Source organism: Lonchura striata, chromosome 2, assembly GCF_050655825.1.
Source record: "Lonchura striata isolate lonStrDom1 chromosome 2, ASM5065582v1, whole genome shotgun sequence".
NCBI classification, from domain to species: Eukaryota; Metazoa; Chordata; class Aves; order Passeriformes; family Estrildidae; genus Lonchura; species Lonchura striata.
Window position 1 is genome coordinate 29,494,582 of NC_140704.1, and position 14,313 is coordinate 29,508,894.

Below are 14,313 nucleotides of genomic sequence, written 5' to 3' on the forward strand. Positions count from 1 at the left end.
TGAAGGCTGCTTCATTTCCCAAATGTAATATTTTTTTCTCAGATAAAACATATATATTTTAACTAGCCTCAAATAAACAGCACTACTATATATGTTGCTTCTCTAAATTTAAAGCGGGTACATTTTATAGACATTGCATAAAAATTACCCTAACAAGCACTTAAGTACAGAAAACTATGCTCAGAATTTATTTTCAGAATAAACTAAACTTATCATAAAAAAATTTAAAAAGGGAGGGAGGGAGGGAGGGAGGGAGGGAGGGAGGGAGGGAGGGAGGGAGGGAGGGAGGGAGGGAAGGAAAAAATAATTTGTGTAGACTTCCAGAAAATTAAAGCCACCTTTTTAAAAATACTGGTTATGGATTCTATTAGTACAACACACAAATGATACCAAGATAAAAGGAAGATTGTAATTTGAGTATGTGTCTGTGATTTATGTATTTCAGTTAGGTGAGTTGCATCCTTCACAATAAATGTGATGAATCACCTAAAGCACTTAAATTGAGACTGGGAAATGACAGAGCTGTTTTTTCCCTACCAATGCTCTCCCACCATCAAACATTGCATCTTGTTGGGACTAAAACTACAAGTATTTACTAACAATGCATTAGTTCTCCATTCAACACGGGAAACAATTAACAACTTGGCTGAGTAGGTTTTCATTTCTACAGGACCAAAAATGCCATAAGCTATGGAAACATCACTATGCTTTCAATAGTTATCCGTTAAAAGGGGAAAATGCATTATATTCCTGTTTTTTCTACAACAGCAAAACCACCCTTCATTGCTTCACACATTCAGGGCTGCTAAGGAGCTCCTAATCTTTACAATAATGTAGAATCATAAAATAGTTTGGGTTGCCTGGGATGTTCAAGTCACGTAGTCCAACCCTGCTGCAATGAGCACAGATGTCTTAAACTCTGAGTGAGATCAAGTTGCTCAGCCTTGCTCAACTGGACATTGTCTGTTTAAAGGAATGGGGCATCCATAATTTCTTTAGTGTTCTTTTGTGTTTCACCATCCCCACTGTAAAAAAATATTTGTCTCTATCTAGTCTGAATATACTCTTTTTTAGTTTAAAATCATTACCACTTGTCCTACTTCAACAGACCCTGCTAAAAGGTTTTTCACCATCTTTCATATAAACCACCTTCAGATACTGAGGGGCCACAATAAAGTCTCTCTGGAGCTCTCTTGTCCAGGCTAATCTACCTTAACTCACTCAGCCTTTCATCGTAGATGTTCAATCCATCTGATCATTTCTGTGGCCCTCTGCTGGACCTGCTCCCATACGTCAACATCGTTCTTGTGTTGAGGGCCCCAGAGCCAGATGCAGTACGCCAGGTGGGCTCCCATGAAAGTTGGGTAGAGGGACATAAATACATCCCTGAACCTGCTGGCTGCAACTCTCCTGGCCCAGAACACCGTTGACTTGCTGGCTGTAAATACATACTGTCAGCTCATAACCAGCTTTCCATCTACAAGTACCCACTTTTCTGAAGTGCCCTCTCAATCCCTTCATTCTCCAGCCTTTACTGATACAGGAGCTTGCACTTGGCCATGTTGAACCTCAGTGTTCACAAAGGAACACTGCTTGAGCTTGTCCAGGTCCCTGTGCATGGCATCCACCCCTCGGGCATATCAACCACACCACTCACCTTGATGTCATCTATATATTTGCTCAAGGTACCTCTGATCCAAATGCATCTGCATCAATTATGAAGGTAATAAAGAGTACTGGTCCCAGTATGGACCCCTGAGGGACACCACTTATCACTGATCTCCAGCTGGACATTGAGGTGTTAATCATTACCCTCTCAATGCAGCCATCCAACCAATTCCTCCTCCACCGAACAGTCCACCCATCAAATCCTTTTTCCTCCAGTTTAGAGAGAAGGAGATTGTGGATGACTGTGTCAAAGGCCTTAGGGAAGACCAGAGAGGCAATCCATAGCTCTTCCTTGTGTCACTACTGATGTAGTCATTCCATCATAGAAGGCCACTAGGTTGGTTGAGCAGGACTTGCCCTTGGTAAAGCCATAATGGCACTCTCTAATCCCCTCCCTGTCCTCCATGTGCCTTAGTAGGCTAAGTGCATGTAGGTCTTAAAATGTTATTTTATTCTTAAATTGATGAGTAACACCCCTACCATTCATTAATAATTATTATTACACTGCCATTAGTCACTCTTCTAAAGTACAAAACTCATTCCATTAATGTCAAGATGGTAATAATAATGTGTCATCAGATCTTGATTCTATTTTTGCACAGGGGTCTGACAGGACAGGAGTGAGAGTCCTGCAAAGCACCAAGCATACAGTGGAAGCAGAACTTCTGAGAATACAGGCAGATAATAACTTCAGATGGCCCAGTGTATAAATATGAATCAAAAACAATCTTGCCACTAATGCAGCCTTTACAGCTGGCTAAAATCAGTCTTTGACTATAACAAAGAGGACAAAGACCATGTGTAAAATAGTCTATATATTATAAACCAGAGGAGATAAGAAAACAAAAAGATCCAAGAACAAAAGTACAAAGAAAGGTCAGAGGGGGCAGAACCACTCCAGCATTCTGTCCCCATCCAAGTACACCACACCATATCATCTTATTTATCCACCCAAATCTTCCTTTACTGTCAGTGAAGAAAAAGAGGCGGTTTTTGGTTTGCCACCCCCCAAGGTTTTGCTAATGTAACTCAGCAACCGTAGATAGCAAAATCAGTGGGTGAAACAGGATCCACATGGGTCCCTGTTTTCTGCTCCAGCAAGAGTGATAATGGCACCACGAAAGGAACAGACTGAGCACAACATGTAGTGTTTTCTGTTTAGGGCATTATTTTGACCGACTGCCTCTGAGTAGGAGTTCACGAGACTGAGTGGCACTGTACAGCTGTATTGACATGTAAGCTTTGTTCAGGTCCTTGCTAAAGCTCAGAATAAACTAATGATGCTAGACAGCTTCCAGAAACCAGCTTTTAAGAGTGCTATTTTGACTTAGTCCTTCCAACATAAAATACTGTACTTTCAAATCTAGTTTATGTTAATTAGAGAAAAAAAAATCTTTGGATGTGCCTACTTTTTGTAAACTCTCAATAGCAGAACTGACAAGCTCCCCCCCACCGTCCCAATTTCTTTTTCATGTAAGCATTTTTCATTTTAGTTATGTTGTTTAAAATGCAATGTTGGCAATGAGATATTGCTAGAGGCTTTGGACTGATGCCTTCTGAAGCTTCCACTTTTCCCAACTGGCTGCAAAGAATTTGTTTCTAGAAACATATAATTTTAATTACAAAATTACCCCAAAAACATAAATGGAATTTAATTGGTTACAAAGTAATATTTTGACATAATCAAGAAGTTGTTTGGGGGGTTTAAGGCGTAATTTATTAGTTCTGGTTAAGGTACACATTTTTATTCCCACAGGCAAATAACAAACTGATTAGTAAGTGTAATAAAGCAGTTTAGTTGTCTGACAATTGGCAGCTAGAAGTGAATAACTTACTTGATCAATTGCCATTTTAAAGAACATTAAAGCTTCTCATAATTACGTTATCTATATGGTATGCAGACATATAACAATACAGCATTACCCCTATTAACACAAGTCATTTAATATGATGTTTCTGCCAGGTTTTGTACCTTTCTACATAATGCAAGAGGAAGTAATTACTTTTTGTACTGAAAGATTGAAGAACTGACATCCTTTTAGATATGCAAAGAATTTGACCATAGGAGAACTAAATATGATAGCTGCCCTCAATCAATTTTTTTCTGATATTCAAAACCATGCATACCAGTTTTGAGAAAGTCACAGCTTTCCATTTAGTTCTTCAGAATTCTGTAGTTCTCAAGCGGAAATAGCCACCTGTCTCTGGGAAGATGGTTTTCCAGTTTGTTACACAAAATGTTCCTTAATTCAATTACTTTTTTATTACTTTTTCAATATTATAGCATCTAGCTTTTAGAGACTTTGAGCACACATCTCTCTGATGGCCCAGCCTTGCTGAAGCCAGTGGATCTCAGCCAACACACACATTTCAGACAAATGTTATGCAATGGAATAGACTATTACACATGTACACAATCACCTTTCCGAGATCAAATGATACTTCAGTGATCCAGGTTAGGAAATATTTACCGGTCAGAAGTTCAGATGAACTAGAATACACTCACTTGAGAAGGTCCACAGAGACTGCCTTGATTCCCCCTAGTTTTTTACTTGAAATACATTACATTCAATTAAAAAGAAAACCAGGAGAAAATATTATATTAAAATCACAAAGCTTTCAAGAAAAATTGAACAAGTTAAATTCAAATGAGATATATCTTAACATTCAAAGACAACACAAACACATTAATAAAAGTTATTCTCATTTCAACCCAAAACCAGTACAATTAACTCCATTCTTGTACCACTCTCAAAGAAGCACATTTAAAACTGATTTACAAAGAGGAATTATTTGAAAGCCTTTGGCAGAAAATCAATTCTGAAATGCTATTTTGTGCTGTATGAGAAAGAATTTTAAAAATATTTTTGACCTAACAGAGTTTAAGTTCTAATAATTGGAAATCTATGTTCTAGATCACTAGAAAACTATAGGGCTGAGTTTCTCTTTTATTGCCATTTCTTATTAGGCTATCTAAAAAACTACAGGCCTACTAAGAAGAGGCTCAATATATTAGATTTGCAACATAAGGTTCTGAGAGACTTGATGTAATTTGATTTTCATAATGATGCTTAAGGCATCAATAATTAATATTTTAAAAAGCTATATATTCTATGAAGGCATAGGAGCACTAAGAAAACACTGTAGTTCATTCTCTGAATGAATTATTCCACTGTCAAAATTGTTACCCACCTGTTCATTATCTTTTACCACATTTTCTGGAGAAGACAAGCAGTGGTACATTTTCCTAGTTTTCTAGTACCCAAACAATCTCCTGTCACTAATGACTTCTACCTCAAACCATGTACTTGAAGCAGGGAAGCATTATGCAACTCATTAATGAAGAATTCAAGAACAAATTAAATATAGCAAATTTTGCAAACAAGCCTGTGGCTAAGTCATAACTTCTTACATCTCTGACTTAGGCAGTTCATCTAACAGTTCCTCTTGTTGCTAGTCCATGCCTCTCCTATCTCCTTGCATAACACAACTTCTTACCAACTCTTCCCCTTCATACATCACTTACTTTCTCAGACTTTTTTTTTGTTTCTGTGAGTAATCTCAGTCCTCAGATGCAGTGTTAAACAGGAGAATATCCAGCCTACAGCTGGAGGCTTCCCACTTACCCTGTTTTCCAGCAGTCTGCAATGCTTACAGGTTCTAGAACACTAGTGTTAACACAGAGACAGCTCTTCTTCTGCTTATTCAGGATTAGCATATAAATTTGAGATGAAAGCACAAAATCTGCAAGTCAACCAATGCAGAACACACATTCTTTGGCTATTATTAGTAAACAGAAGATAATTCTGCATGGAAAAAGAGGTAACCCATCATTACATAACCTATCTTTCAACTAGCAAATTGGTGATTGATTCAGTTGCTTACTGACAATCTCCATGGCAACAGTTATTCCCTGTATTGAATAATACCTACAGCATTTAAAAATGTCAACCTCCCCCACCTGACCTCTCTGCATAATAGGGGATCTGTATCTGTTCTACTTTAAAAAAACCCATCAAACATTAATAAAATCGCTAGAAAATTCCTGATTTATCAATCACAATTTTAAGCTGTACAGTATAAAGCACATTACAGAGTTCCATTGCTGTATAGTACATACCCCATGTTCTTTAGCAGCCATAACCACTTTTGAAACAATATCTTCTTCAACAAAAGGCCTCACTGCATCATGGATAATCACTACGTCTGGCTTCTGGACCAAATGGCTGGAAAATTCATTCTCTGCAAACACTTTCAGTCCATTGAATATTGACCGGTGACGAGTTATTCCACCTTCTACTACTGTAACTCTTTTGTGGCCATATTTTTCAATGATAGTCTTCATTGTTTCAATATTTTCAGGAGAGACCACCACAATAATGTCAGATATCCAACTTATCCTAGAAAAATCAGTACAAAACCAGAAAAAGTAGACATGAATGACTAAATAAAAGTAGAGATATACAAAAAAAAGAAATTCATAACAACAAAAAAATCAAGATGGCTAAATAAAGCACCTCTCAATATAACCAAATCCATGTTTTTGTACTCCACTCCTTAAGCAAGAGCTATAACAAGATTTATACCAATGATACTGGAATTCTGGGAAGAGACTTGCTTCCAACAACCACTTTGCAGAGGGGCACATTCTGGTAACTCTTCAAAAATCTTGAAAACATTTGTTACTCCAGCACCATTCCTAACTTCAAACAGAACTTCTAAATCAAACAGGTACAGTTTGCTAATCAGTATCTAACAAACTGGTAAATCCTGTGGCCTGGAATACTCCATGTTCTAGTGAAGCACATGGTGTACAAGGGAGTAAGACAATCAAGAAAGTCTGAAACAAAGATCACTATCAAGACAGGCATTAGCAGTAATTGACAGAATGGTAATGAATGAAAACTGTAGTACTTTAATATTAACAAGAAACATTACACCGGTAGTTTGAAAAAAATACATATTTATAAACACAAAGGTTTCTGATCTAGGAAGCTATAAAAATGTAAAAACATAGCTGTGCTAGTTAGTAATACCATATCAAAAATACATTTTTAGAGATCTCCAAGATTCTACTGTTGGTATCAGTCTTGCTCTAGAACTGAGGGGTTGTGTGGGGAGAAGTGAATGACCCACAGACTATTATTGAAGCTAGGTTGAAATCATACTTCTATCAAAGTATCTAGGAATACAAATTCTAGTCATATGTGGCATACTGTACTTCAAAACAACAGAAATAACATAATTCAAATCCATTGTAGTTACTTATTTTCTAAATACCTATGTAGAGAACATTAAAAAAGTAATTGTGTTCCCTTTCTGTGTTTCCACGGATGGCAGAAGAGCGTTTTAGCACATCAGACAAGAAAGTCACAGATGAGCAGTGATTAAAAAATAATTACTATGTTAAAATTACCCATGTGTAGCTTGCACACCTAACTAGGGAGAGAGAACTACAATACACTGTCTCAACTAAATCTAGTAAAGCTACTGGAACTAATACTGCAGTCACAAGAAGAATGAAGGTACTAAGAACTAAATATTTGCAGTTAGAAAAATAAGAGTATGAAATTGACGGTTCAGAAATACACAGGCTCAAGATCCTGATTTCTACAATGACACATGAGAAGGCATTGCCTGGGAACTATACTTACTTCAAAAGAAAAATTAATCTGTGTTACAAACCAGTTGCATAGAATTATGTGAAACAATAGAGCATCTTCCATCTTATTAATGGGGGGGTGGGAGTTACAATTAATAATACTCCATGGAAAACTATTTCAAGGAATCATAAAATAACTATTTAAAATTAAATAAAGTGCTGTTATCATTCTTCAGAAAAAAAATACTTGTCCTTATGTCCATTTTACTATTAGCAAAGGCAGAAAATATAGCCAAACCAACACATTCTCAGTATTCCTTAAGCACTGAAGTTACTCAAATGTAAAATCTGAAGTAATGTGGCTTCAAGTTTCATTTCAACTTGTCACTCACTACAGGTCCATCAAAAGGTTCAAAAATCTCTCATATGATTTCTGGCATACTCTTATATTTAATTACAAAATGTAGCACTTCTGCATGACTTCAATTTGGAACTAGGGCAAACTAACTGGATTCATCTCAGTTCTTTTTAAATACTGAGAGTCAGTCATTTAAGAAAGCAAAATTCAGAAAGAGCTGTTTCACACTAAATGGGAACAAGAACTTGCAGAAAGACAGTAGCCTTACACAGTACTCAGAAACTGCACAGTTGCTGTAACTGTGTCAGAAGAGCACTGACATTGCCCTTTCTAGAGTCGAAGGAAACAGACTATGAGGCAACTGGGTAGCACACAGCATCTTCTGAGAAGCACGGAGGAGAAGTACTGGCCAGCCTGTGACAAATCTCTGCACAGAGGGGGTGGAATGGCTCAAGGCCTCCAGTGGTACAATACACCAAAAAGTGACAGGATGCGGTCACAGCTCCACCCTGTGTCTGCATAAACACATTTGTAAACTTGAGTTTACAAATGAGTTTACTCCTTAAACTCATTCTGGACCCATGTCCTATAATTACAGCTGAAATTTAGAGATGCAACATATTCATATAAGAGCATAAAGGTATTCCTCAGATTGATTACATACAGAACAGCTAAGGGTTTGTCCCACTAAAACTCATGAAAAGTACTAATCCAGTAAAGTATGCTACAAATTTTAATGAATGAGAGCTGTGCATTACTCTTCTGAAGATCTGCGTATGGAAACGTTGCAAAATATTTTAAAGAAGTAGAAAGAAGTAGTATACACTCAATCTGGCAATAAATTAATCTTTCCCCCCTCCCTTAATTTATCACATCTTTTTCTTTGGAAAGATTTCATACTAAAATAATAATCTACTCAGGATTGTGTAGATTCCAGTTTACTGGATTTTCCAGTCTACTGCTCAAATCCAGTTTAAAAACACCATTTCAAGCACCACTTCAATTTCATAATTGTAATATTGGATCAAGCTTCAGAAAGAATCATCATGACCCATGAAAAAGATCACAATGCTGTACCTCCAATGTGCTTTAACAACACACAACTTTAATGCTTCCATACAACACACGCTGTGGTTCCAAAGTGGAAAATCAAGTCTGACCATATGCCCATTTACAATCACTTTACAACTGCCTTGGGAGGACCACAACACTAGCAGGAAGCAAACAATGAGGCAGAAAGGACTATATGTTCCTTTCTTGCAGCTATCCTCCTCATCATCACCTACCTATAGACTTGCTGCCTAGGAAAATATAGAATTGTTCCAGTAAATTTCAAACAGAAGTGCAAACACAGTAGCTGAGCTAGAACTGAAAGTAGGGAACTCATTAACTCTGCAACAGATTAAGCTATTCCTTCAAAACACAAGCTGCAGAGGAAATGAAACAATCCCACTTGGAAACTGCATCACCTAAATGGCATGCTGAGGTACAAATGTCACCCAGATTTAACCCTCCACCACTTGACTCACACAGAAACCAGTACTGAAATTTGATATAAGGCTCAAATACCCACATTCAATCTCTTGCAACTCTTACTCTGCCACTAAAAAACTATTCAATATCACCTACTGATACCAGCAAAACAAGGCTAGAACCAGAGTCACTGCCAAGATGGCTTTAGCAGTGTTAGACAGGATCTTTCACCATCACAAACTTTCAGAGGTGCAAGATAAATCATAATATTACTTTTGCTAACCTTATTAAAAACCAAATGAGAACAAAAAGCATCAAGAACAAAATCCATTTGCTGAATGCAAGTGTAACTTCCTTTTGCTCCATAAAAGCTTTGTTATTCATTTATTGATATATGGAAAAACATATTAATACAAATGTATCTCTTACAGTACAAAAATGGTAGCAGGAAGCTTTTACAATATATTAAGAAAGTTTGGAGGATCTCATGTACAGAAACCACTCAAATTTTTACAGAAATAAAATGCTCCTTATGAGTAAGACATGATAAAAAAGATACCTCCATAAAATTTTCTGTAAGTATTTTTTGCTCATAAGTTATTTAAAAAATAGCTAATGACAACTGGACAAAAAGTAGTATCAGAGTAGAAATGAAACTGTAATTGTGTGACCTATAGAGCCAGTGAATATGCATCAGTCAATGGAAAAATATACCTGGCAAATAACTATGCAAGACACTTCCAAAGAGGTGCTCCTTTGAGAGCTTCCCCAGGGGATTTTAAGAGACCACCCCATTTTAGGATACTACAATAAAGAAAACAAAGCTCTCTGAAACCTTTATGGAAAATTTTAATTCTGACAGTGAAGATATCAACTCTGCTTTCCTCTTTTATAACCAGTTATTGTACTTGCAACAACTGGTGAAATACGAGCACAGCAAGAAGAGCAGCAGCATATTTTTTCCAAAACTATTTTAAAATCAGTCTTTACCTTAGTTTGTTTTCCTCTCGATAGATCAGTAAAATATGCATGCACATGTGCATACAGAGCTAAGATTCCTCCCTGCATCAGAAAAAGAATTGAAAAGGTTCTATTCTAACAAACCTCCTTACACCAAAAAGAAATCAAATAAAGGGAAAACTCTGGTAGTTGTTACAGAAGCAAAAACAAGGAATGCCATTCTAAATCAGTTGAACTTGTTGCAAAAGCCTTGCATAGTTCAACTAAAGCTGGAACAAATTCAATGGAAAAAAAGAGACATTTAATGTTTCTAACATGCTTTAATTTTAGCCTGAAGACCTTAGACCTTCCTATCAGAGCCACTGCAGTGGCAATTAAAACCAACAATTTCTCCTTACCCTAGTTTTGTTAATCTCCTCTTCCTCAGAGTATCACCTGTGATTATCAATGGCAGGCCAGTGTTCTATATGCTGTTAATCTATACAATAGGATGCACTGCTTATTCATTCATGTCTGCTCTTGTCTCATCTGCCCATTTTTCCACATTGATATTTAAGAGTCTCACTACTTTCAGCTGAACAGCACAAAAATCTTCTGCTGATCTTCAAAAAGCATTTGCAGAGCAGCTGCACAGCCTTGAACTGCTCATGTATTTTTGTCTATACACTGCTACCTTTTTTCTAGATTTAAAAAAGCTCCAAAATAGTCACACCAGCCAAGATGTCCAGTTCAACAGAAGTTATTACAGGGTAAATGAGTCAATGACCCATTCAGTTACATCAGGTAAACATCAGACATAAGATAAAGCATCAAGCTAAACACAAAATTTGCCATTTTTGGGTAGATTATGTGATAAACTGCAGTTCCTCAATATTACATGCTTATGCTTACATAGGCACAAAGAAAGAGCAAGGTACATCCTTCACAGTTTCAGAGCCAGAAGTAAAAGTGTTGAGATGGAAACGATAGCCATCCCAAGCTTTGGAGTACATCTGTTCCCAGCTCCTCATACGCATCTATACCAATCAACACTCCAAGTCAGAAGAGGTGGCAGGAAGCTCTGCCTGACAGAGCACTGGCAGGGTTATTGAGCTCCTAAGCAAAAGCACCAAGTTGTTACTGTCACAATCAACTTGGCTGAACTGCACAAGAAATCAACCTAATTTTTTGCATCTTTGTGACAAATACAATACTGGTGCTCAAAGTACAGCTATTTTCTCAGAGCTTACTGGCAGTAAAAATAAAGAATTTTTTTTTTTTTAGAGGCATAACACTTCCTTACCAAACCTCACTCTGTTCTCTTTTCCAGGTCTCCAATACACTGAGTGAGGATATAATTCATCTCTGTAGATTCCCATGACATTTTGGCAGGAATTACAGCTATGGCAAGCTTTGGATTGGATGCTTTGCTTACTGATGTGTTTAGCTTTGCAACTGGCTTCTGTTGAAAATTAAATAAAGAAAATAAGCAGTATTTCTTTCATAAAGTAACAAGTGACCTGAGGGAAGCCTCCCTGGGTGGGAACGGAAAAAGAGTCATAATTTTGTACAATGTGTTAAAAACATTGGGAGATGTTGGCAATTTTATTTCTTTCACTAATCTCCACTCCTCATTTATTCTTTCTAAAAATATAAAGGTTTGTTTTCCTACAGGTTACTGCAACACATCCAGAATTCCCCTTGACATTCTGCTCCAACCTGCTGTGTTTCAAGTGACACTAGATCCAAGACTTACATTATGCTAACATTTGACAATAATATATAACTGTCAGTCACATGCCTAGAACTCAACAGCCTTATGGAAAGGGAAAACCTGGCTGCTAAGAAATCCCATTACTTTAGTCCTTTGCTCCAACACAGAATTATAGAATGTTAAGGGTTGGAAGGCACCCTAGAGATCATTTAGCCCAACTCTCTCTGCCATGGGCAGTGATACTTCCCAGTAGACCAGATTGCTCTAGGCCTTAGCCAACCTAGCCTTGAAGGCTACCTGGGTTCTCCTGGGGAAACCTGTTCCAGCTCCTCACCACCCTAACAGTAATGAATTTCTTCCTAACACCTAACCTAAATTTCCCATCTTTCAATTTTTACCCATTACTCCTTGAGGTATCACTACAACATAAACATGGAAAAGATACATTTGCACCTTCACACTACATAAGCAATCAGCTTCTAGTTCAGCAACTTAAACATTTTTCCTTCAAACTTCCTGCTGATGCAAGGTGTTTTACCATGGGCATCAGTGGATCATAACGCAGTCCTGTATATCAGTGAGTTCATTCATCCCAACATGAGGAGTGGATCATTATTCAATGCTTTTGGACATTACAAAGACCATATCCAGTGGCAGAAGAGATAACTTTTCAGGGCTGATGGAAAGGCCAATGTCTGTCTCCAACAGCTGCAGTGAGCTCACAGCTCACCAAAGCAGCCACCGCAGCTACACAAACCCTCGAGCTTCGAGGCCGAGTGGCCTCAAACATGATTTCCAAGAGCCAAGGAATGCGGCACAGCCTCTAAGCATGGACAGGGCTGCGGAAGGAAGGCAGAGAGCCAGCCGGGATGGCGGCGCTAGAGCCAGGCTGGGGTGGGGGAAGCGCCCAGGTGAGGGGCCCAGACACCCCGTTCCCTCCCCGGTGTGACCGGGCGGGGAGCGGAGAGTCCCCGCACGGCAAACCAGACACGCCCTGGCGCCCAGGGCCTGAGGGGAGGGCAGCAGGGCCGCCTGCGGCTCTCCGGGACGGGCCGGGGCCGGCAGGAGCCCGCGGGGCGCGGTCGGGAGCCGAGCGGCGCCGGGCTCGTTACCTCTCCATGGCCCGCACCGCGTAGCTGACGAGCGGCCTCCCCTGCACGGCGCAGAACTGCTTGGGGGTGGCACCGCCCAGGCGCTCGCCGCTCCCGCCCGCCGGCAGCACGGCCGACACCGACACGCCGCCGGGCGCGGCGCTGCGCCTGCCGGGCTCCATCTCCGCCGGGCCCCGCGGCGGGAACAGCGCAACCGCCCGCCCGCCTGTTTTATTCGCCCACGACGTCCGCGATCCAAAGAATCCAGCGCCCGCCCGCTCGCCTGCCCCCGGCGCACACCGGGCCCGCCCGCTCGCCCTCCCCCCGCGCTACGCGAGCCCCCGCAGCAGCGCCCCGGGCCCGGCAGCCCCGCGGGAACGCCCGGACCGCGGCGAGGGAGCGGCCGGGGCAGCGCGGCACGGCGGCAGCGCGGCACGGCGGCAGCGGGCAGGCACGGCCGCTGCGCGGGCACGGCCGCCATGGGCCCTTTAAATGCGCGGGGGCTCGGGGCGGCGCCGCGCTGAGGGGCGGGGGAGCCGCGCCCCGCCCCGTCCCGCCGGGCGCGGGGGGAGCGAGCGCGGCCGGGGTCCGCTCGGCGGGGCGGGAAACGCAGCGCCAGGGCGCCGGGGGAAAAGCAGACGGAACGCTGGACCTTCGGAGAGCCCGAGAGGCTGGCTGGGAACACCTGCTGAAATGTGGTGATTGTTTCGCTTCATTCGAGGAGGGGGAAATTAGCATAGGGTCATATTGGAATTGTTAGGATTGGAAGACCTCTTAAGTCATCGAGTCAAATCGTTAACACAGCATGACCGTATTTACTGTTTAACTACATTTCCCAAGTGTTGCATCCATCCACACACCCTTGGAACACTTCCCAGGATCGCGACTCCACTACTTTCCTGGGCAGCCTGTTTTAATGTCAGCCCTTTCAGTGAATAATATTTTTTTTAATATCCAACATAAACTTCCCCTGGTGCAACTTGAGGCAATTTCCTGTTCTGTCCCTTGCTACCTGGGAGAAGAGGCCGATTCCCACCTGAGTCCGACCTCCTTTCAGGCTGTGTGCAGAGTGACAGGGCCTCCCCTGAGCCTCCTTTTCTCCAGGCTAAGCAGCCCCAGCTCCCTCAGCCACTTCTCACAGGACTTGTGGTCCAGACCCTTCCCCAGCCTCTTTGCCCTTCTCTGGACTCACTCCAGCACCTCAATGTCTTTTTTGAAGTCAGGGGTCCAAAACTGAACACAGCACTCTAGAGGTGCCTCACCTCTGCCAAGAATAGCAAGACTACCACACACCTTCTGATACAAGCCAACATGCCATTGGCCTTCTTGGCCGCCTGGCTCACGTTCAGCCACTATGCAGCAGCACCCACAGGTAAAACTCAGTGGTCGTAAATTCACTGCAAGGATCTGGGATGTTCCAGCTCGTCTCATGGTGTAAGCAGTGATGGCTCAGACGCATTTGGAAAAT

The 14,313-nt window shown here is 40.9% G+C and overlaps 1 protein-coding gene across 8 annotated transcripts in view; it reads right to left on the bottom strand.

Moving 5' to 3' along the window:
• The window catches only part of CRPPA (CDP-L-ribitol pyrophosphorylase A), a 126,091-nt gene extending 112,952 nt beyond the window's left edge, over window positions 1-13,139 (bottom strand). Inside the window, exons 1-3 of one of the 8 annotated variants that reach the window (XM_085567523.1) lie at window positions 12,867-13,003; window positions 11,344-11,502; window positions 5,789-6,068 (exon numbers count right to left, since the gene is read on the bottom strand). In XM_085567523.1, coding sequence (XP_085423649.1) covers window positions 5,789-6,013 — 225 coding nt within the window. In that variant the 5' untranslated portion in view covers window positions 6,014-6,068; window positions 11,344-11,502; window positions 12,867-13,003. Of the gene's footprint in view, window positions 1-5,788; window positions 6,069-11,343; window positions 12,770-12,866 lie in introns of those variants that run through there. The other 7 variants (XM_085567485.1, XM_085567491.1, XM_085567515.1 and 4 more) reach the window with 7 other exon arrangements.
• Window positions 13,140-14,313: the final 1,174 nt, after the last annotated feature.